Here is a 24000-nt window from a genome sequence, read left to right as displayed (position 1 = left end):
GCAAATAACGCCCAGGTTGGACAGGCCCTTTACAGTGCTTGCAGCACCGGAGACCCTGGCTTGATCCCAACTATGGGTTCTGTCAGTACGGTGTTTGTATGTTCTCCCCGTGACCTCGTGGGTTTTCTCCAAGATCTTCGGTTTCCTCTCACACTACAAAGACATACAGGTTTGCAGGTCAATTGGCTTGGTATGAATGTAAAATTGCCCCTTGTGTGTGTAGTACAGTGTTAATGTGCGGGGATCGCTGGTTGGCGCGGACTTGGTGAGCCGAAGAGCCTGTTTTCCTAAACCAAACTAAACTAAGCATTGGTGCACACGAGTTGGTACACTACTGAAATAAGAAATACTGAAATAATAATAATAATAATAATATTTTTTTATAATAATAATAATATATCTTTTATTGTCATTGCACGTCAGTGCAACGAGATTTAGTGTGCAGCTCCACTCTGTCCCTAATTTAATTTTCTGTTCACAAAACACTTCAGAATGAAAAGGTCAAAGTTGATTAACTTTTCAACCTACCCATCTATGTCACCTATTCCTTTTCCCCAGAGATGCTGCCGGTCCAACTGATTTACTCCAGCTTTTTGTTCAATTTTCAGTTTAAACCAGCATCTGCAGTCCCTTCTTACACATGCCCATATTTGTACCTCAGCCGACATAAAAAGTCCGAGAGACAGCACAGAAGCAAGTATTTGGGCCCAAAGAGTTTAAAGCTGACCACAAACCATCCCTATATCACAACTGGTAACACAAGTTTTTATCATCAATACCAGTAATGTCTGTGCAGTGGGGAAATAATAAATTAATTAAATAGTACCAAAACTAATGTTTTTATCCAGCCATCCCATGTAGAGCAGCGAAGAACCTCTTATTTGGAGAGCTACATTTTCTTTAGTGGACTTTGGATCCCTGACGAATGACATTTTTATCCTTATTTTCTGCAGGTGTGATGTGTATGGGCGGGTTAGTCTATGCTGTTGGCGGTTTTAATGGATCTTTAAGGGTGAGAACAGTTGATTCTTATGACCCAGTCAAAGACCAGTGGTTCAACAATGCTAACATGCAGGACAGACGCAGCACGCTGGGAGCGGCAGTGCTGAATGGAATGCTCTATGCAGTTGGAGGATTTGACGGGAGTACAGGTACGTTGAAATTGTGAATACTGGTCTTTCATGTTGTGTATTAATGAATGGGTGCATTTTCAACTTATTTGTAACTTAAAAGCTTATTACAGTTATTAGTTAAAGATCTGCCTTTTTTTAAACAAGTGTACTGCAAATATTGTTTTTTCATGTCTGGATTATTTAACTGCAAGCCTCAACTTTTCTGTCAAGTCACCCCGGCATTCCCTCTCTCTCCATCCCTCCCCCACCCAAGTCGCACCAGCTTCTCATTTTCACCCAACATACAGCTAACAACGGCCTGCTTCCTTTATCAACGTTACTTGTTTGCATATCTTTCATTCATCGTTCTTCATCTCCCCACATCAGCATCTCTATCTCTTGTTTCCCTTCCCCCTGACTGGTCTGAAGAAGGGTCTCGACCCGAAACTTCACCCATTCCTTCTCTCCAGAGATGCTGCCTGTCCTGCTGAGTTACTCCAGCTTTTTGTGTCTATCTTCGATTGAAACCAGCATCTGCAGTTCCTTCCCACACATATATATTATTAAATCACACTCCCCAACTGCAAGAATACATTACATTCAAAATAAACAACTTTAGCCGCACATTTGATTGATGCCTTTTAAAATATAAGTGTTGTGGGGATAAAAGTTGATTTAGGTTGGGGCGGGAGGGTGAGAGTGAAGGAGGATTTTAAAAAGAGAGTAAAGATGGTGATCAGAAATATTAGAATTGGGAGCAAGTCAATAGACAATAGGTGCAGGAATAGGTCATTCAAGCCAGCACCTCCATTCACTGTGATCATGGCTGATCATCCACAATCAGTACCCTGTTCCTACCTTCTCACCGTATCCCCTGACTCCGCTATCTTTAAGAGCTCTATCTAACTCTCTCTTGAAAGAATCCAGAAAATTGGCCTCTACAGATTATAAACAGGAAAAAAAATAAAGGTGGCTAAATATTGTATAAACGCCTACTAGTTGTATAAATATATTACTTCAAGATGTTCATTGGATTATTTATTCTGGTTTTGATCTGATCTGCACTCCAGATCACGTTGTAATTTAGCTGCTTGTTATGGAAACGTTAATGGTAGTTTAATAGTGAACAAAAACATGCGAGGATTTGTCAACTCGTTAAAAACTAAGCAATACAAACCACAGTGATTCACAGATTGTACTGAATTAACTTTCACCAGTTTTGTGGGCGGCACAGTGGTGGAGCGGTCAAGTTGCTGTCTTGCAGCACCAGAGACCCGGGTTCGATCCCGACTACGGGTGCTGTCTGTGTGGAGTTTGTACATTCTCCCCGTGACTGCGTATGTTTTTTCCAAGATCTTCGGTTTCCTCTCACACTCCAACGACGTCCACATTTATTGGTTGTTTGGCTTGATACAAAAATATAAATGATCCCTAGTGTGTGTAGGATAGTGTTAATGTGCGGGGATCGCTGGTCAGTACGGATGCGGTGGGCCGAAGGGCCTGTTTCTCTAAAACTAAACTAAACTTAAAAAGATGAACTTAATGGGTCAAGGTTAGGAAAGTTGATCTAAATTGCTGCAAACCATCCAGTCACATCCTTTTAGAAAGGGTATGAATGTGAATAACTGAAGGCATTGAGAAAAGCACAAAGTGCTGGAGGATCACGGCACGTCAGGCAGCATGTGGGAATGCAATGAAAAGGTGACATCTATTCCCTGCTGCAAAACAGTTTGCTTGTACTGATTCTCTGGAATATCCACTAATTGAACTAGAGGTTGCCCTACCCTGCAATGTTAATATCCTTAAAAGAACTGAGTACAAAAGGGAATATTTTCTAAAAATGGGGAAATCAGTTAAAGGTCAAGTTGAGAATTAAGATGGAAATTAAAATACCACATTAGTGACCTAGCTTGGATTTAATGGCAATCTGGAAGATCTCTTGATGAAGATCTCTTCATTTTTCCCCCTCCTAATTAAAAGTAATGATTTATTCAATTCCATTGCACAATTTACTATGTTATAACTTCTAGGTTGCTTGCATTCTCGGCTGCCTTTTCAGACATAGATTTTCTATTTGGCTAAGTTGGTTCACATTGCCCTGTAATTATGTTCAAAGGATAATTCTGAAGTAAATATTCTGAACACCTATCGTACAAGCACATAATTTTGCTGTGTTTTCCAGGTTTATCATCTGTGGAGGTGTATAATGCCAAAGTGAATGAGTGGTTTCATGTAGCACCAATGAACACCAGGAGAAGCAGTGTAGGTGTAGGTGTTGTAGGTGGTAAGTACTGCTGAAACTATTTTGTACAGTGTACTGCAAAACCTGTTGTACATGCCCTTCACAGTTTGCACGATTATGATGAATAATGTAGGTTGGTGTATTTGTGGAATAATTTAAAAAAAAGCAGAAAATGCTGGAAACATTTTGCCAGGCAGCATTTCCTGGTTTTCTTTCAGATTTTTACCTGGAATCAGGGCCGGTGCTAGGAATTGCGGGGCCCAATTAGAAAACTGATGGCGGGGCCCCTACTCTAGAAAAGTAAACATTTATGTATGTTTATATTTCGTGTAGTTTCGGGAATTTTAAGGCAAGCTGGTTGGTGATTGGATGCAACCCCCTTAGAGACAGCGTTTGATTGGCCGCCAAATAAATTTGTGAAATCTGTAACAAAAATCGCTGGTCGGTGCGAACTCAGTGGACTATCTGGTTGTATCTCCAAACTAATCTGGTTGTATCTCCAAACTAATCTGGTTGTATCAACCAGACTATCTGGTGGTATCTCCAAACTAAACAGTATAACGTGCAGGTACATTCATTTAAAATTAAATTCAGTGATTATTTCACATGATTTCTCACTGTGTAAAGCTCAATATCTGACCAATTTCTGTTTAACACGTTTGGTCTGCCGTGAGCATTTTTCGTTGCATCTCCCCTTTTCCTAATCGGCCACAATTCAGATAATAGTCTACTTTCCTGTTTTTGCCACCAAAGTGGATAACCTCACATTTATCCACATTATACTGCATCTCCCATGCATTTGCCCACTCGCCCAGCCTATCCAAATCACCTTGCAGCCTCCTAGTTTAAATGGTTTAGAGGGCTTCAGATGGGTTCAGGTGTGTTTTCAATTGTTTAGAGGGGAATAGAGGGAAATAGGGGGGGCTAGAGGGGGTTTAGACGTGTTCAGAGGGTCCCAGAGGGGTTTAGAGACGTTATAAGCCCCCCGTGAGAAATTGTAATTCTCTGAAATTGAAGATAGACATGAAGCTGGAGTAACTCAGCAGGACAGGCAGCGCAGCGACTCTGGAGAGAAGACCCTTCTTCAGACCGAACTGAACTCGCGTCGATGAGAATACTTGTGATTGTCTGAAGAAGGGTCTCGACCAGAAACACAACCCTCTCCCCAGAGCCGCTGCCCGTCCCGCTGAGCCAACTTCAACTTCAGAGCCGTGCTGGAGGAACTCAGCGGGCCAGGCGGCTGCCTCACCCGCTGGATTTCTCCAGCATTTTTGTCTACTGCAAAACGTCAATGATTCCGGGAATGCTGAGGGGACAGGGTGATAGAGAGGGAGTGGGAGAGCTAGAGAGAGACAATATGGGGAGCGGGAGAGAGAGCGCGAGAGAAAGAGGGAGGGAGGGAGTGAGCAAAAGACAGAGAGACACAACGTGGGTCGGTAGGTGAATGACTAACCTGCACACCAGGAAGAAGCCCCTTCTCGCGGTCCGGGGCCCTCACTCATGATGGTGAGTTAAATGAAATTCTCAACGTGTCATCCATCTACATTCCTCAGTAAATGTAATTGTGTTTTAAACAAGTATTAATGACGCCGCGTGAATTTTATTCAAACACGGCGTCATTAATACTTGTTCAAAACACTATAACATTTACTGAGGAATGCGGATAGATGCAGATTCATGAATTGCATAACAAGGTGTTAAGTACTAACCGTTAAGAAGTGCTAACAGCACTAGTTAACAAATCGTTTGTGTATGATGGCCGTGCAGCGGTTGTTATACATGTTCGTTTAAAAAAAATCCGAATGGCGAATTAAAAAAAATCTTTATTTAACAAAGAGAATCCGTATTTCCGTACGAAATACTGAACATTAGTGCGGGGCCCCGCTTAGGCGCGGGGCCCAATTGGGAGCAATCGGTCAAATCGGCTTAACGCCGGCCCTGCCTGGAATCTCTTAGATTTTGTTTTGCTAGTTACTAAGTTGAATTTACTAAGCAGTGGATTTATGTTGTCCAGGAGGCTGGAATTAATGTGTGCCTCTCAGGACACTTCGTGATGGTTGTAATGTTTAGGAAGGAACTGCAGATGCTGGTTTACACCAAAAATAGACACAAAATGCAGAAGACACAGTTGAGGGGCGGAAATCGCTAGTCAAAACGTGGGGGGGGGGACACAATTTATTGGTGGCCGCGCGCGCACACACACACAGACACATGCACGACTTCGGAGGGTTCGGCCGTGTCTCGCGGAAAGCGGAAATTTTTAATAGGTTTTTGTTCACCGAATTAAAATATCCGCATTACAAAACATGGGGGGTTTGTTTCCCACTTTTCAAAACTTTGGGGGGGGGGGGGAACGCGTCCCCCCCTTTCACCCCCCAGGATTTCCACCCATGACACAGACACACGAAGGTAGACACAAAATTGAGTAACTCAGCGGGACAGGCAGCATAAAGTCTCAGTCTGAAGAAGGGTCTCGACTCAAAACGTCACCCATTCCTTCGCTCCAGAGATGCTGCCTGTCCCATTGAGTTACTCCAGCATTTTGTGTCTCTTGTGATGGTCGATGTCAGATCAACAGGATGATCGTCATTAAGGCGCACTGTCTTGCTTTTCTTTGGCACTGTTACAATATATGCATAGCTTTAACCAGGTTATTGGGTTCTCATTTTTGTTAGGTGTGCTGTATGCTGTTGGTGGCTATGATGGAGCATCGCGGCAATGTCTCAGCTCTGTGGAGGCCTACAACTCTGCCAAAAATGAATGGGCTTATATTGCAGAGATGAGCACCCGACGCAGTGGAGCAGGTGGGAAACCGGAAAATACAAATGGCGTATTAGTGTTTTTTTTAAACATTTTTTATAAGGAGAAAAAATGCAGAAGAGTAGGTAGGCAGCTGGGGAACTGGGCACTTTGGAAAACACGCACAAACGTAATGGAGTGAAACATTTCTGTTATTTCATTTCAAATCCATTAAGGGCAGAAAGTTGCTCCTTTTTGTTACTTCTGTAGCACTACAATGAAGAAATGTCTTCATGATATTACAGAATGGCTACAGCGTGGAAGCAGACCATTGGTATTGGTTTTGTACTGCCGCGTGCACCGAAATATAGTGGAAAAACTGTGGCTTGCAATCCAGTCAAATCACACGTGTACAATTAAGCCATACGCAAATATAACGTGTAGTGTAAAGTGAGAAATACTACAGTGAAGAATACAGTGTTACAACATAGACACAGGGCAAGTACACAGGAGAAAGGCATCGTCTTCAATGTTGTGAGTTGAGAGATTGTTCCATCCTAGTTTACGGAAAGATCTTTCTGTCACCTGATAACAGTGTGGAAGAACCTGTTCCATAGATACATAGACAATAGGTGCAGGTTTGGCCATTCGGCTCTTCGAGCCAGCACCGCCACTCAGTGTGATTATGGCTGATCATCCACAATCAGTACCCCGTTCCTGCCTTCTCCCCATATCCCTTGATTCCGCTAGCCCTAAGAGTATCTCTTTTGAATGCATCCAGTGAATCGGCCTCCAATGCCTTCTGAGGCAGAGAATTCCACAAATTCACAACTCTCCGAGTGAAAAAGTTTTTCTTCATCTCAGTTCTAAATGGCCTACCCCTTATTCTTAAAATGTGACCCCTGGCTCTGGACCCCCTACATCGGGAACATGTTTCCTGCCTCTAGTGTGTCCAATCGCTTTAATAATTTGATATGTTTCTATGAGATCCCCGCTCATCCTAAATTCCAGTGAATACAATCCCAGTCGTTCCATTCTTTCATTATATCTCTGTGCCGCCATCCCGGGAATTAACCTGGTAAACCTACTCTGCACTCCCTCAATAGCAAGAATGTCCTGTCTCAAATTAGGAGACCAAAACTGCACACGGTACTCCAGGTGTGGTCTCACCAGGGCCCTGTACAACTGCAGAAGAACCTCTTTGCTCCTATACTCAACGCCTCTCATGAAGGCCAACATGGCATTAGCTTTTTTCACTGCCTGCTGTACCTGCATGCTTACTTTCCAGTTTGTTGCATCTGTATATTTTCTGTAAAAGACCAGTCTGGCCAAACTTAACCCTCTGGCTCCTTTTCCCGTGTCCAGGAAATTATTTCATTACATATCCTTCTCTATCTCCATTTTGAACACGACAATTGAATCTGATACTAGCACATTTCAGACCATATCCATTCCCTGCATTTAAATGTTTCTCTTTGTATCACTTACATATTTTTTTCAATCACAGCCATTACTTGGTCCTTGGTTCTTGATTCTTTATCCAATGGAAATAGTTTGTCTATTCTGTTTATATCCTTTCTGATTTTAAATGTCTCGCTCAGACACCTCCCCCTTCAAGGGAGATGCCAGAGTATCTTATTGGTTCCTTGTCCCTCAAATCAATGGGGAAAATGCTTCTGCACCTTCTCAGAAGCCTACACCTTTCTATGTTGTGGTGCTCAGAACTAGATACAATAACACAGTTGGTATAAGTCAAACTTATAAAAGGTCATTGTGACTTCCTTGCTGTTGCACTTTATTTAAAGGGACCAAGATTCTGTTTGTCATGTAACCACTTTATTAAACTGCCTTACCATTCCCAATGGGCTAATCACACGTAACCAACATCCATCTACTCTTTTTATAAATGCGCCTTTTAGTTTATATTATTGTTCTTCCTGACAAAATACAACAATTGACATTTCACAGCGGTAAATTTAATCTACCATGTATTTTCTCAATACACCAGCCTGCCATTGAAGTCTTTATCTGTTCCTCTCAGATCCCCATACAGGTAGATTTGCTATTACACGACAATTGTGTTTCTATAAAATCATTATAGAATATAGTGTTAGAAAAACTACTGTCAATGGGGATAAGGGGGTTAAGGATAAGCAAGTTTCAGACTTGCAATAATTCTCTGCAGGATTTTCAAAATACTATTGGTCTAATAGTATTATTAGTATTATTACATAAGTGTCAACAGAAACAATTGCTTGTCAATTTCAATGATCACCAGCTGAGAAACTGACACTATGTTGTTAAAGACAATGGTGGCAGATTGCTGTGGAGAGGTCACCTTGAAACTATTTTTTTCAGTGGTTGATTTTTTTTTTCCCCATGACAGCTTTTTTTTCTGCTTGTCAATTCCCAAAGTAACGTTTAAATGGTTCTCTAGTTCCCAATCTGAATCACGTCATAAACAATTTGGTTGATGTGAAATAAATAATATTCCACAATTCATCAATTGTGTTGTATCTCATTTGCGTTATGGATACACAAGTTAGAAAAGGACTACATTGAAGATGTACACTGAAGAAGGGTCTCGGCCTGAAACGTCGCCTATTCCTTCGCTCCATAGATGCTGCATCACCCGCTGAGTTTCTCCAGCATTTTTGTCTACCTGCGATTTTTCCAGCATCTGCAGTTCTTTCTTAAACATTGAAGATGTGTTCACTGCAGATTTGGAAATTATGGCATGTGTTGGCAAGCCCATGTCATTCACCTATATGAAGAAAAACAGTGGTGCCATGTGAAACTGCAAGAAGAGTAGGCATGGGTAATTGCAAGGGACAAGTGTGGGTAATAGGATGATTCTGCACCGTCCAGCCCAATACATGATTTACTGGGGTTAAGATTTATGCTGTCAAAGAAACAGAAAAAAGGTGCTGGAGTAGGCCATTCGGCCCTTCGAGCCAGCACCACCATTCAATATGATCATGGCTCACCATCCAAAATCAGTACCCCGTTCCTGCTTTCTCCCCATATCCCTTGATTCAATTGGCCCTAAGAGCTAAACCTAACTCTCTTGAAAACATCCAGTGAATTGGCCTCCACTGCTTTCCGTGGCAGAGAATTGCACAGATTCACAACTCTCTGGGTGAAAAAGTTTCACTTATCTCAGTCCTAAATGGCCTACCCCTTATTAAACTGTGACCTCTGGTTCATGGAACTGTGACCCCTGGTTCTTTCTAAGAATATTCAACATCATTTCAGATCATCTTCACTAGCATTTAGAAAGAAAAACTGTGAAATCGATTTTCTAATTTATATTATTTCATGCATACGTGTTCCTCAGGTGTAGACAAACAGTTTAAAAAAAAAAGAGAGCTCTTGAATCAAATATTGAATTTCTTTGTCAGATGTGCTGTTTGCTTTTGGTGGCTAAGATGGATCATTACAAGTGTTTTTCTCCATCAATGTACAGACTCAGGAGAATAAACCTTGCTTCAATCTGAGCAATAACCTTCCGTTTTCTACTGTTTGCTTTTAACCAACCTTTTATCTTAACTGCTACAGGCTTTTTAATTCATCTCGAATATGCCTATTATGATGCACTTTATCAATGCCTTTTGGAAATTCATATATACCGCCATTGTTGAATTTCCCAAATAGATGCAGTTGAGAATCCTGTCTCTCATGAATGGGAGTAAGCCAGGATAAAGGGAAGACATTTCAAAAGCATTGGTGTTGAACATATGACGGAGTCTTACCGCACGGAAACCGGCCCTTCAGCCCAAGTTGACAATGCCAGCCAAGATACCCCAATTAAGCTTGTCTCATTTGCCTGTCCAAATGACTTTAACATGTTTTTATTATGTCTGCCTCAATTACCTCCTCTGGCACCTTGTTCCATATACCACCACTCTTAGAGTGGACAGTGTTGACTCGTGTCCCTTCTGTACCATTCCTCTGTAGCCTTAAACCCATGTCCTCTGATTTTTGATTTCCCTAATTTGGGGAAAAAGACTATGCATTTACCCTATCTCTACCCCTAATCACAATCATCTTATCATCTGAACTTTATTCAGCCAAAGGATGACAAATTTGCTACTGTGATTTTGTCACTAATGATTAAAAGCAGCTTAACATGTGGGAGTGGTGGCAGAAGGATTCTTGGGGGGTGCTCTTGCTTTCCATTTCCACCATGGCTTTGGTTCTTTGCGTCTAAAGCCTAATTCATGGCTGTCTTTGTTAACTCAAAGTCGGGCAAGGGAAGAAACAAGTGACCAATGGTCTGCAGTCACGGTGGTGCAGCGGTAGAGTTGCTGCCTTACAGCGAATGCAGCGCGGGAGACCCGGGTTCGATCCCGACTGTGGGTGCTGTCAGTACCGAGTTTGTACATTCTCCCCGTGACCTGCGTGGGTTTTCTCCGAGATCTTCGCTTTCCTCCCACACTCCAAAGACGTACTGGTTTGGAGGTTAATTGGCTTGGTAAATGTAAAAATTGTCCCTAGTGGGTGTAGGATAGTGTTAATGTGCAGATATCGCTCGTCGGCACGGACTCGGTGGGCCGAAGGGCCTGTTTCTATGCTGTATCTCTAAACTAAACTAAAGTGACCACTATTTTTAAGCGTTTCAATGGCATTTTGATCTTGTCTGTTTTGCTACAGGTGTGGGAGTTTTAAGCGGTTCACTCTATGCTGTTGGAGGCCACGACGGCCCACTGGTGAGGAAAAGTGTAGAAATGTATGAGGTGTCCTCAAACACCTGGAAGCAGGTTGCCGACATGAATATGTGCAGGAGGAATGCAGGTGGGATTGGTTCAACAACAGTTTGAAGGTTTTTGTGCACGAGATTCATGAACGATCCAAGTTTTTTTTCTTCTGCCCATTACCCCTGACAGGTGTTTGTGCTGTAAATGGTCTATTGTATGTTGCTGGTGGAGATGATGGCTCATGTAACCTTGCATCAGTGGAATATTACAACCCAGCATTAGATAAATGGATACTTCTACCACAATGTATGAGCACTGGAAGAAGCTATGCAGGTAACCGTCTTATTTATTCTCTGAAGTAATATCGCCATCTTCTCCAAAACATCAGTTTTAATTTAATTTGTCCTTCCCAAGAATTGATCCATGTGCGGAACTGCAATGGATTCCTCCTCCTCAAGGTTCCGTGGAGCATCTCATCTTTCAAATCTGCAATTATGATACCAGAAGCATTATTTGAGCAAATCAATATTGTTCATTATTTCATTCCTTGTTTTTCTGGCTAATTAATAATTGGGAAACATTTTCCAGAAAGTCCAAATAGACGTTTAGATGTGAATTTTGAAACGTTGCCTTTGACAAGGTCCCACACAAGAGATTAGTGGGCAACATTAGAGCACATGGTATTGGGGGTAGGGTATTGACATGGATAGAGAACTGGCTGGCAGACAGGAAGCAAATTAACGGGTCCTTTTCAGAATGGCAGGCAGTGACTAGTGGGGTGCTGCACGGCTCAGTGTTGGGACCCAAGTTATTTACAATATACATTAACGATTTAGACGATGGAATTAAATGTAACATCTCCAAGTTTGCGGATGACAAAAAGCTGGGTGACAGTGTGAGCTGTGATGAGGATACTATGAGGCTGCAGGGTGACTTGGATAGTGGTCAGTGAGTGGTCAGATGCATGGCAGATGCAGTATAATGTGGATAAATGGAACAATAAAGCAGATTATTATCTGAATGGTGTCAGATTAGGAAAAGGGGAGGTGCAATGAGACCTGAGTGTCCTTGTACATTAGTCACTGAAAGTAAGCATGCAGGTACAGCAGTCAGTGAAGAAAGCTAATGGCATGTTGGCCTTTATAGTGAGAGGATTTGAGTATAGGTGCAAAGAGGTCCTACTGCCGTTATACAAGGCCTTGGGGAGAGCACACCTGGACTATTGTGTGCAGTTTTGGTCTCCTAATTTGAGGAAGGACATTCTTGCTATTGAGGGAGTGCAGCGTAGGTTCACCAGGTTAATTCCCTGGATGATGGGACTGACATATGATGAAAGAATGGATCGACTAGCCTTATATTCACTGGAATTTAGAAGGACGAGAGGGGATCCTATAAAAACATATAAAATTATTAAGGGTTTGGACAAACTCAAAGCAGGAAGAATGTTACCGATGTTGGGGGAGTCCAGAACCAGGGGTTACAGTTTAAGAATACGGGGTAGGCCATTTAGGAATGAAATGAGGCAAAAACGTTTTCACCCAGAGAGTTGTGAATTTGTGGAATTCTCTGCCACAGAAGGCAGTGGAGGCCAATTCACTGGATGTTTTCAAGAGAGTTAGATATAGCTCTTAGGGCTAATGGAATCAAGTGATATGGGGAGAATGCAGGAACAGGCTACTAATCAGCCATGATCATATTGAATGGCGGTGCTGGCTCGAAGGGCCGAATAGCCTACTCCTGCACCTATTCTCTATGTTGTTGTGCATCTGTAACCTTTGGGTACATAAATGAGGGCAATGTTGTTAGATTTCAAAAAGAGCATTAAACATTGTGAATAAGCGTATTTAGCTCTTGCTGTAAATTGAGGGTTGCTGTAATTGATTCAATTTTCAGCTGCCACGTCATATTTCGCTTGGGCCGTTCCCAACCCATCGCTTTGAATATTGACTTCTCTAAATACAGGTAACCCTTGCTTTCCCCCTCTCTCCGTCCCTGCGCCACCCTAGTTCCCCGGCCTCGTTGTCAACTTCCCCTCGGCTAACAATGAACCATTCTACATTTCCTCGATCAGCGTCTGCTTTGATCTGTTGTTTTCACACCTGCCCCTTCCATATCTCTCATAGTCTCCCTCTCCCCTGACCTAGCCTGAAAAGAGGGCTCGACTCGAAACGACACCCATTCCTTCTCTCCAGAGATGCTCCCTGTCCCGCTGAGTTACTCCGGCATTTTGTGTCTATCTTCAGCTACCACCTATTACAGGTATCAGTGCTGATAATGCTGCCATGACCATTGCAGCTGATCATTGGGGAAGTCATTAGACAACATGGGTATGATTATTTATTCTGATTTTTAATTGTTTCATCCTTTGTAGAACATGTTACAATTTATTAGTTTTGTCTGTTTTTTCCCTCAACTTCTCCATCATCCCAATCTCAGGGGATAATGTAACTACCAATGTCCACCATAAGCCCACCAACCCCCAAAAGATAGAAAGGTAGAAACAAAGACAATAGGTGCAGGAGTAGGCCATTCCCGGGAATTAACCGGGTGAACCTATGCTAAACACCCTCAATAGCAAGAATGTCCTTCCTCAAATTAGGAGACCAAAACTACACACTATATGCCAGGTGCGGTCTCACCGGGGCCCTGTACAACTGCGGAAGGACCTCTTTGCTCCTACACTCAACTCTTCTCATTATGAAGGCCAGCTTTCTTCATTGCCTGCTATACCTGTATACTTAAGGGGCTGTCCCGCTTGGGCGACCTAATCCGCGAGTCCTGGCGAGTTTGCCCTCGACTTATACTCACAGCATGGTCGACACGAGGTCGTAGGAGGTCTTTGTAACTCTCCTTCATGCTCAAGAGTAGTCCCCGTGTACTCGAGGCCTTAGCTAGGTCGCGGCGTATTTTTCAACATGTTGATAAATGCTCGCGAGTAAAAAAAGGTCGCCATGGAAAAAATCGATTTTACTTGTAGGTTTAGTCGTAGTAGGTCGTAGTAGGTCGGCATGTTAGTCGTAGGTAATCGAGGATAGTCGAAGATAGTCTTCATCATAATCGAAGGGAGGTCGAAGGAGATCTAAGGGGGTCGTCTTCACTCTCCACTATTCGGTGAACTATTCGGTGACCAATTTTCCCAAAGTTAGTCGTAGCTAGTTGTATCTAGTCGAACCTAGTCTTCAACATAGTCGAAGAAGGTCTTCTACATAGTCGAAGGAGCTCTTCAACATGACATTTTTCAAACTCTTCTAAGCTCTTCTAAACTCGCCAATTAGGTCACCCAAGTGGGACAGTCCCTGTACTTTCAGTGACTGATGTACAAGGCCACTCAGATCTCATTGTACTTTCAGTTTTGCTAACCTGACACCATTCAGATAATCTGCCTTCCCGTTCTTGCCTCCAAAGTGGATAACCTCACATTTATTCACATCATACTGCATCTGTCATGCATCTGCCCACTCAACCAACCTGTCCAAGTCACTCTGCATCCTCATAGCATCCTCCTCACAGTTCACACTGCCACCCAGCTTTGTGTCATCTGTAAATTTGCTAATGTTACTTTGAATCCCTTCATCTAAATCATTAATGTTTATTGTAAATAGCTGCGATCCCAGCACCGAGCCTTGCGGTTCCCCACTAGTAACTGCCTGCCATTCTGAAAGGGACCCGTTAATCCCTACTCTTTGTTTCCCGTCTGCCAACCACTTCTCTATCCATGTCAGCACTCTACCCCCAATACCGTGTGCTCTAATTTTTCTCACTAATCTCCTGTGTGGGACCTTATAAAAAGCTTTCTGAAAGTCCAGGTACACTACATCTACTGGCTCTCCCCCGTCCATTTTACTTGTTACATCCTCAAAAAATTCCAGAAGATTTGTCAAGCATGATTTCCTCTTCGTAAATCCATGCTGACTTGGACTGTTCCTGTTACTGCTATCCAAATGCTCTGCTATTACATCTTTGATAATCGACTCCAGCATTTTCCCCACCACCGATGTCCGGCTAACTGGTTTATAATTACCTGCCTTCTCTCTCCCTCCTTTCTTGAAAAGTGGGATAACATTAGCTACCCTCCAATCCAGAGGAACTGATCCAGAATCTATACAACATTGGAAAATGATCACCAATACGTCCACGATTTCCAGAGCCACCTCCCTGCGTACCCTGGGATGCAGACCATCAGACCTGCGGATTTATCAGCCTTCAGTCCCTTCAGTCCAACCAACACCATTTCCTGCCAAATGTGGATTTCCTTCAGTTCCTCCATCACCCTAGGTCCCCTGTCCCCTAGTACATCTGGGAGATTGTTTGTGTCTTCCTTAGTGAAGACAGAACCAAAGTACCTGTCCAACTCGTCTGCCATTTCCTTGTTCCCCATAATATATTCACCTGTTTCTGTCTTCAAGGGACCCACATTTGTCTTACCTAATCTTTTCCTCTTCACATACCTAAAGAAGCTTTTACTATCCTTCTTTATATTCTTCGTACTTCATCTTTTATCCCCGTATTGCCTTTTTGGTCACCTTCTGTTGATCTTTAAAAGTTGCCCAATCCTCTGGCTTCCCGCTCATCTTTAGTATGTTATACGTCTTCTCTTTTATTTTTATACTGTCCTTGACTTCCCTTGTCAGCCACGGTCGCCTCTTAATCGCTTTAGAATCTTTCTTCCTCTTTGACAATAGAAAATGGACAATAGGTGCAGGATGTACACCATTCGGCCCCCTTGAGCCAGCACCGTCATTCAATGTGATCATGGCTGTTCATCCACAATCAATACCCCGTTCCTGCCTTCTCCCCATATCTCCTGATTACGCTATCTTTAAGAGCCCTATCTAGCTCTCTCTTGAAAGTATCCAGAGAACCAGGGTCCCTTTCCAGTCAACTTTGGCCAGCTCCTCCCTCATGGCTCCATCACCTACAAAATTCTGGTCCTCACCTACAAAGCCCTCCACCATCTGGCCCCTCCATATCTCACTGACCTCCTCTCCCCCTATTAACCCTCACGGTCCCTCAGATCCACATCAGCCGGTCTCCTCTCCATCCACAAGTCCAACCTCCGCAGTTTTGGGGACAGAGCCTTCTCCAGGCCAGTTCCCAGGCTCTGGAACTCCCTCCCCCAACTGATCCGCAATTCCATGTCCCTCACCATCTTCCAGTCCCGCCTCAAGACCCATCTCTTCACCTCTGCCTATCCTTAGCCCACATCCCCCTCCCTTTTCATCTGTGCATTAATTGCCTCATATTGTGTTTTGAATTGAATTCTGTCTTTACTTTGTGTACTAGTCATGTCTCTACTATTTATTTCATTCCCCTTACATGTTTTTCGTCTACCTGCTAAATTTTTGTACGGTGTCCTTGAGACTCTTGAAAGGCGCCCATAAATAAAATGTATTATTATTATTATTATAGTCCCCTTTGTTCAACTGCAATACTGCCACTTCCGATTTTACCTTCTCCCTTGCAGACTGTGCTTAAAACTTATCATATTATGGTCACTACCTCCTAAAGGTTCCTTTACCTTGTTCCTTTACCAAATCCGGCTCATTACACAACACTAAATCCAGAATTGCCTTCTCCCTGTTAGGATCCAGAACAAGCTGCTCTAAGAATCCATCTCAGAGGCACTCTTTCTTGGGGTCCAGTACCAAGTTTTCCAGTCTACCTGCATGTTGAAATCTCCCATAACCATTGTAGCATTACCTTTGTTACACGCTAGTTTTAACTGCTGATGCAACTTGCACCCTATATCCAGGCTACTGTTTGAGGGCCTGTAGATAACTCCCATTAGGGTATTTTTACTCTTACAATTTCTCAGTTCTATCCACAATGACTCTATGTCTTCTGATTCTATGTCACCCCTCGCAAGGGACTGAATTTTATTCCTTACCAACAGAGTCACCCCACCCCCTCTGCCCATCTGTCTGTCTTTTCGATAGGATGTATAACCCTGAATATTCAGTTCCCATCTCCTCTTGCAGCCATGTCTCTGTAATTCCCACAACATCATACTTACCAATTTCTAACTGAGCTTCAAGCTCATCCACTTTATTTCTTATACTTCGTGTATTCATATACAACACTTTAAATTCGGTATTCACCTCCCCTCTCACACCTATTTCAGGTTCCTATTTCACCTGACCTTACTCTCTTATCCCTTCTGGAACTTTCCGTCCCATTAATTTGGGTGTCTTTCGTAACATTTCCTGTACTCTCTTCCCCTTTAATTCCATCATTACACTCCCAATTTGTCAGCCCCTCATGGCTGATCATCCAAAATCAGTACTTCGTTCTGGCTTTTTCCCCCATAATCCCTTGATTCCCTTAGCCCTAAGAGCTAAACCTAACTCTCTCTTGAAAAAATGGACTCCACCTTCTCACTGAAGAAAAGTGTCCAGAGACCAAAACCTCAATCCTTGCTCGTGGACTATCCACACAAGGTGCCACAAAAGCAATGGAACAGAATTGTCACCACAAAATCCTCCGACATGGTAGACCAATGCCAGCTTTCTCCAGTTTGCGATTTGAGTGTGCGGAGAATCTGTTAGTTAAGATTGCAGCAGATATTGAACAGCAACAAATAAGGTCAGCAAAATTTGAGAAGGATTTTCCATCATAATAATCATAATCATACTTTATTAGCCAAGTATGTTTTGCAACACACGAGGAATTTGATTTGCCATACAGTCATACCAATAAAAAAACACCAAGGCAAACAAAATACATTTTAACATAAACATCCACCATAGTGACTCCTCCACATTCCTCACTGTGATGGAAGGCAAAAAAAAGTTCAATCTCTTTCCTTCTTTGTTCTTGTGTGGTCGGAGGTCTTGAGCCTTCCGTTGACAGGACGATCTTGGCTCCCGTAGCCGGCGGCGTTTGGACCCTCGCGTCGGGATGATCCAGCCCCTGCATCGGGGGGAATCTCAGCTCCCCCGCTCCGGGGGATCTGACCCCGGGTCGGGGCTGGTCGAAACCTTCTGCGTCATTTGGAGCTTCCTGACATCGGTCTCTACCCGTGACTGCGAGCTCCTCGATGGTGAAATCCGTAGGCCGCGGTTAGAGCGTTGATCCCAGGCCAGGGATCGGCTCCGATGGTAAGTCCACAGCCTCGCGGTGGGGCTCAAAGTCTGTCCCGAGCAAGGCCTCCAGCTCCATGATGTTAGGCCGCAGAGCGACCGGAGATACGATCCGGAAAACAATCGCATCTCCAGCAAGGTAAGAGATTGAAAAAATAGTTACCCCCCCCTCCCATATAAAACAAACCAGAGAACATTAACACAAACTTTTAAAACTCACTAAAAATTTTAAAAAGGACAAAAAGATAGACAGACTGTTGGAGAGGCTGCCATCGCTGACGGCGCCACCCGGTGGAATCATTGTTGACAAAGTTGAAGTCATTTGGCGCTAAAAGGACTGTGCGGATTGGTGTTAATTTCCACATCATTCTTGATATTTTTTAAACTAAATTGAGGCGTGAACATCTGTAGTGGCGACTGGTGCACAAAGGAGGAAGATGACTGAACTTTATTACCTCCCATCACAGTGAAGATTGCTGATTCCACTGTGGTGGATGTTTATGTTAAATTCTAGTGTGTATTGCGTTCTTTTTACTTGCATGGCTGTTTGGTAACTCAAATATCACTGTACCTCAATTGGTGCATGTGACAATAAATGTGAACTTGAACATTTATTGTAAGGAAAGTCTTCAAGATGTTTTGAAGAAATTTTTCCTCAAGTTTTTGAAATGCTTGAGGTATCTATCCTGAAATTGGGCTTTGTGCAATTGGTGTTTCTGCAGGGTGCTGATTTGGTATTGATTTATTCCTACATATTTGAGGCTCCTGTGTTACTAAAAGTGTTATTGTAAAAATCACAAAGCCACAATTTCAGGATGGCATGAGCCATGTATTTTGCAGATAGTGGAGCAGCGGAATAACTGCTGGCCACAGTAGCAACAATCATATCATGCCTCGGTGTTTTTCCTGTTTACAGGAAGTAATAGATTTTCCCTCTGTTTTCTCACCCTGGTTTTAGAGCCTCATTTGTGGTACATGTTTTGCAGGATAATTTTTGGTTACATTTGTGAAATGTCCTTTTCTGCCCCTGTAAATGGGACCGGGTGCAACAAACCCTCTGTTTCTTTTCAGGTGTTACAGTAATTGACAAACCTTTATGACTAAAGATTGCTGGATTTGGTGAATTCTGGATTCTTCATTGAAACGGCACTTCATGAAGTAGCCCAACTTTTTAGCACTTGCTAATGGCCACATTAGAAGCAAGCATTTAAAGGAGTGTGGAAAATGACAGACAACCATGCCTTGTCAGCAAGCACAGAAGATTACGATGATTGCACTTGATAGAAGCACTACATGGAAAGGGACTACATTACAACTACTAGTAAGTAGTGTTAGAGTGGAGTTTTGATGTATAGGATTTGAAATTTTAAAAGCTGCTACAGAAATACTGACTTTTGCCAGGCAAAAATGGATTTGAGCATTACGTCTAAGAAACCAGCACATTGTTATGAATTCTACAGGTTATGGCCTCACAAATTTTGTGAAAAGGAAGCAGTGTAATGGTTACAAATGTGTTGCAGCAACTAAGTTGCTTCCATATGCCTGATTATATGGACGTTGATTTGTAAGGTGCCAACAGGTGTATTTGGGTTCCAGGACCATAATTTTGTCTACTGTATGCTGTTGGCGCAGCACGTAAGGACTTGATAAAAATATTTTTAATTTATTTTTGATTTGGTACGGCGAAAATGCCAGTTGAGAGAAGTAGTATTTGTAGACGAGGAGTGTTTAACAACACGTTATCACTTGCGACGGAAAATAAAGACAGTACCAAATCTTTTAAATGCATTTTGAATTTTAATAATGTTGTTCGATTAATATAAATGCAGGAAAATTTTGAACTGTATAATTTGTTGCTTGTTTTATTAAATCATGCCCCCATTTTGATGCATTCCTACATTTCTGTAACTCTTGGTTTACTTGAGATAGTTCTTGGCATGAAGAATATTGTTGCAAGTTTATATTACTAAATTTGTGTGCATTTTTCTTGAATTGCATGTAGTATTGCCAATGTACAGTATATTTATGTATTGGTTACATTTTGCTGCTGTTCACTTTGTGTAACACGCCAGTTTTGATTCTGCATAAATGCTGTATGAATTTAATACTGAATTTATTTGTTTGGGAAGGGAAAGTGTTCCTGCATTACACTAAATCTGTTTAAATAAAACTTTCTATTGTGTTTGATTGTAAATTTCCTTTTTTTTTATAGAAAGACTGAGTTGGATACATGTGCCTAGAATTTGAAAGTATTGTGGCTGGTACTGTTAAAACAGGGGAGATGAATTTGATTTAAGCACGATAGCCATTTATGTAACGTTTTATTCTTCTTATCGAGTCCACACACAAGATTAGTAGTTCAGCCAGAGCTGAACACACTTCTCGGCATCTGCATACAATGGTGTCTGTCTTGCGCTTCTTGTGCTTCTTGTACGTGGTGGTGGAAACAGGGCTGTGATGTGAATGCCCTTTCCTTGACCCCGTAATGTTTTATTGATAGTATATAATAAATAGTATATGATGCAATGTTATGGCATCCTCTCGAAAACCTTGTTTTACCTGCACTGCTTTCATTCTGCCAAAGATATTCAGGACTTCGTATCAGTAACATTTTTGTATGCACTTTTACTAGCCAGTTTCTGATGGAGACAACTTTTGTTCAAATCTGAACAACTTTGGCTAATAGCTATTTTGATCACAACTATTTAAACTAATGTCCTCTCTTTAATAGAATATAGAGCAGTAAAATTTAGGAATAGGTCGTTTGGTCCCTGATATCTATCTAGGCATCTCGTAATTTTATATACTTCCATCAGGTCATCCCCACTCCAGCTTCTGACTCTCCAAGGCAAACAATCTAAATGTGTCTAAATTCCCCTTTTTGTAGGTAATACAATATCTTCCTGGTGAACTTGTTATGTGACCCTTCCAAAGCCTTCACATCCTTTTAGTAATGCAAAGACTAGAACTGCTCCAATATTCCTAACCAAAGCTTTAATTTTTCTACAAATCAGTCCTATGGGCATTTGCATGGAACCCAGCTAGTTATATCTTTTTTTTCTGACTACATGGAGCAGTCCTTATTCCAAACCTACTCAGGCACTATTCCAGTCCTGATTCAGACTCTTGATCATAAATGTTGACTATCTTTTTGCTTCCCCCGATCCTGCGTAACCCATTGAGTTCCTCCGGCATGTTTTTGCTCCATATGACATCTGCAGTGTCTTCTGTGTCTTCAAGTTTCATTCAGCTGCAACATGACTTGCCGACATTTACAATGCCCTCCATAATGTTTGGGACAAAGACCCATCATTTATTTATTTGCCTCTCTACTCCACAATGTGAGATTTGTAATAGAAAAAATCACATGTGGTTGAAGTGCACATTGTCATATTTTAATAAAGACCATTTTTTACATTTTGGTTTCACCATGTAGACATCAGGGCACCACAATGTATGGGACACAGCAATGTCATGTAAATGAAAGCAGTCATGTTTAGTATTTTATTGCATATCCTTTGCATGCAATGACTGCTTGAAGTCTGCGATTCATGGACATCACCAGTTGCTGGGTGTCTTCTCTGGTGATGCTCTGCCAGGATTGTATTGCAGCCATCTTTAGATTATGTTTGTTTGGGGGCTAGTCTCCTTTCTTTTTCTCTTCAGCATATAAAAGGCATGCTCAATTGGGTTCAGATCGGGTGATTGACTTGGCCACTCAAGAATTTACCATTTGTTAACTTTGTAAAACTCCTTTGTTGCTTTAGAAGTATGTTTGGGATCATTGTCTTGCTGTAGAATGAACCACTACCCGATGTGTTTTGAGGCATCTGTTTGAACTTGAGCAGATGGGATGTGTCTATACACATCAGAATTCATTATTCTACTACCATCAGCAGTTGTACCATCAATGAAGATAAGTGAACCAGTACCTTCAGCAGCCATACATGCCCAGGCCATAACACCCCCACCACCGTGTTTCACAGATGAGGTGGTATGCTTTGGATCTTGGGCAATTCCTTCTCTCCTCCATACTTTGTTCTTGCCATCACTCTGATATGTTAATCTTTGTCTCATCCAACCACACAACTCTTTTTCCAGAACTGTGGTTGCTCTTTTAAGTACTTCTTGGCAAACTGTAACCTGGCCGTCCTATTTTTGCAGCTAACCAGTGGCTTGCATCTTGCAGTGTAGCCTCTGTATTTCTGTTCATGAAGTCAGAGGTGTTATGCGAAACACTCGCCGAGCCTGTGCTTGGTCTCACCGATATATAGGAGTTCGCACCTGGAACCTCTACAAAACTGTGCCTCTTTGGAGTGTGGGAGGAAACAAGATCGCCCAGGGAAAGCCCAAGCAGGTCACGGGAAGAACGTACAAACTCCATGTAGACAGCACCCGTAGTCGGGATTGAACCCGGGTCCCTGGGCTGTTAGGCAGCATCTCCACCTCAGTGCCCCCATACCACCCCAATTCTTTGCGTATTATACCAAATGTACTTAATTATTTCCCTATGTTTGAATTAAGCAATAGAGTAATATGCATTAAAGCAGGATTTTCAAATAATTTGAGAATATAAATGAGTAGATTCCGAGATTCCACAGCATGAGTCCGGTCAGCTCACCAGTGCTTGGTTTTAAGTAATTCCATGTCTCCACTCTTTCCCAGCAATCTATAATTTATTTCTTCAAATATTTACATAATTCTCTCTATCAGTACAACTTCACCAGGCTTTAAAATATTTTTAGATCAATGTGGGGGGGACTGTTTTTTCATAAAGATAGACACAAAATGCTGGAGTAACTCTGCAGGACAGGCACCATCTCTGAAGAGAAGGAATGAGTGATGTTTCAGGTTGAGACCCTTCTACAGACTCTGAATGTGAAGTCTGAAGAAGGGTCTCGACCCGAACGTCACCCACTCCTTCTCACCAGAGATGCTGCCTGTCCCGCTGAGTTACTCCAGCATTTTGTGTCTACATTCTGTGTAAACCAGCATCTGCAGTTCCTTCCTGCAGCAACTGTTTTCTCCTGCTGCCTGTGGTTTATTTTATCTTATCAATTGACCTGTCAGTCCGAAGCTTATCCACTTATTTACGCTTTTGAAACCCGTGATATATTTTGGCAGCTCCTATCAAATCTTATCTGAACCTTCTCTGCAGAGCTTTTCACTGTACCTCGGTACACGTGACAATAAATTAAACTAAATTGTAAGCTAATGCACCATCTTTGCAGAGGTGCTCGTGTAATAGGAGAAGTTGTACACATGTACAGTGGAGACAAAAATGACTGGGTGCTGGAATCATGAGCTAAAGACAGAACGCTGAGGAACTCAATGGGTCAGGCAGCATTTATGCAGGGAATAGACAGATAATTGGACTAAAGGAAGGCTCCCAACCCCTCAACATCGTCTGTCCACCTCCTCCACAGATGTAGCCCAATCCGCTGAGTTCCTCCAGCCTTTGTGTTTTCGCACATGGAGCTGATCTCAATGCTGGATGCAATGGTACTTGTGTAACTAAATTTGAACGGCTTCAGGATATAAAATGATAACGAAGATTGATATACACTGTAGAGATGAAAATAAAAGAGCAAAGAAATGTTTCACAATTCTCTGGCATAGAAGACATCCAAGTCAAAGGAATGGAAAACTAAGATTAAGAGAACTTTCAAAGAAGCAGAAGATAAGGTAATAGTGGTGGAATAAGGTAAGTTTAGTAATGACATTGGTGGGGAGTTAATTATTGATCAACGGTAATTTTATATACATTTTTTAAGGACTGTACTGATATTTTGGGGGTTGAATTTTATAGGCTGTGTTTTAATATTATCTGCATTTTAAACCATTCGGATATAGGGGGGAAATGCAAAACGTTGTAAAAATGCACTGGACTATTGCTGGGAGGATATTAGGCTCAGGTTTATTATTGTCACATGTACCAAGGTACAGTGAAAAGTTTTGTTTTGCATGCTATCCAATCCGATCAGATATACTATATATAAATAAAATCAAGTCAAACTCTAGTACAATCGATAGAGCAAAGGGGAAAACTTTAACTTGAGAGATGCACCTGCAATAAGTACTGAATGCCTGGGCCTTCCATTGTCAGAGTGAAGCCCAGTTCAAATTGGAGG

The 24000-nt window shown here is 42.2% G+C and overlaps 1 protein-coding gene across 2 annotated transcripts in view; it reads left to right on the top strand.

Annotated features, from left to right (window-relative positions):
- klhl2 (kelch like family member 2) overlaps positions 1 to 20056 on the top strand; it is a 134649-nt gene extending 114593 nt beyond the window's left edge. For both annotated transcript variants that reach the window (XM_033019091.1, XM_033019100.1), the window contains exons 10-15: positions 954 to 1151; positions 3295 to 3396; positions 6030 to 6158; positions 10747 to 10887; positions 10980 to 11123; positions 18941 to 20056. In XM_033019091.1, the coding sequence (XP_032874982.1) occupies positions 954 to 1151; positions 3295 to 3396; positions 6030 to 6158; positions 10747 to 10887; positions 10980 to 11123; positions 18941 to 18969 (743 nt within the window). In that variant the 3' untranslated portion in view covers positions 18970 to 20056. The remainder of the gene's footprint in view (positions 1 to 953; positions 1152 to 3294; positions 3397 to 6029; positions 6159 to 10746; positions 10888 to 10979; positions 11124 to 18940) is intronic.
- The last annotated feature ends 3944 nt before the right edge of the window (positions 20057 to 24000 follow it).

The sequence above is a fragment of the Amblyraja radiata genome, chromosome 1 (assembly GCF_010909765.2).
Source record: "Amblyraja radiata isolate CabotCenter1 chromosome 1, sAmbRad1.1.pri, whole genome shotgun sequence".
Taxonomy (NCBI): Eukaryota; Metazoa; Chordata; class Chondrichthyes; order Rajiformes; family Rajidae; genus Amblyraja; species Amblyraja radiata.
This window is presented reverse-complemented; position numbering and strand designations above follow the sequence as displayed.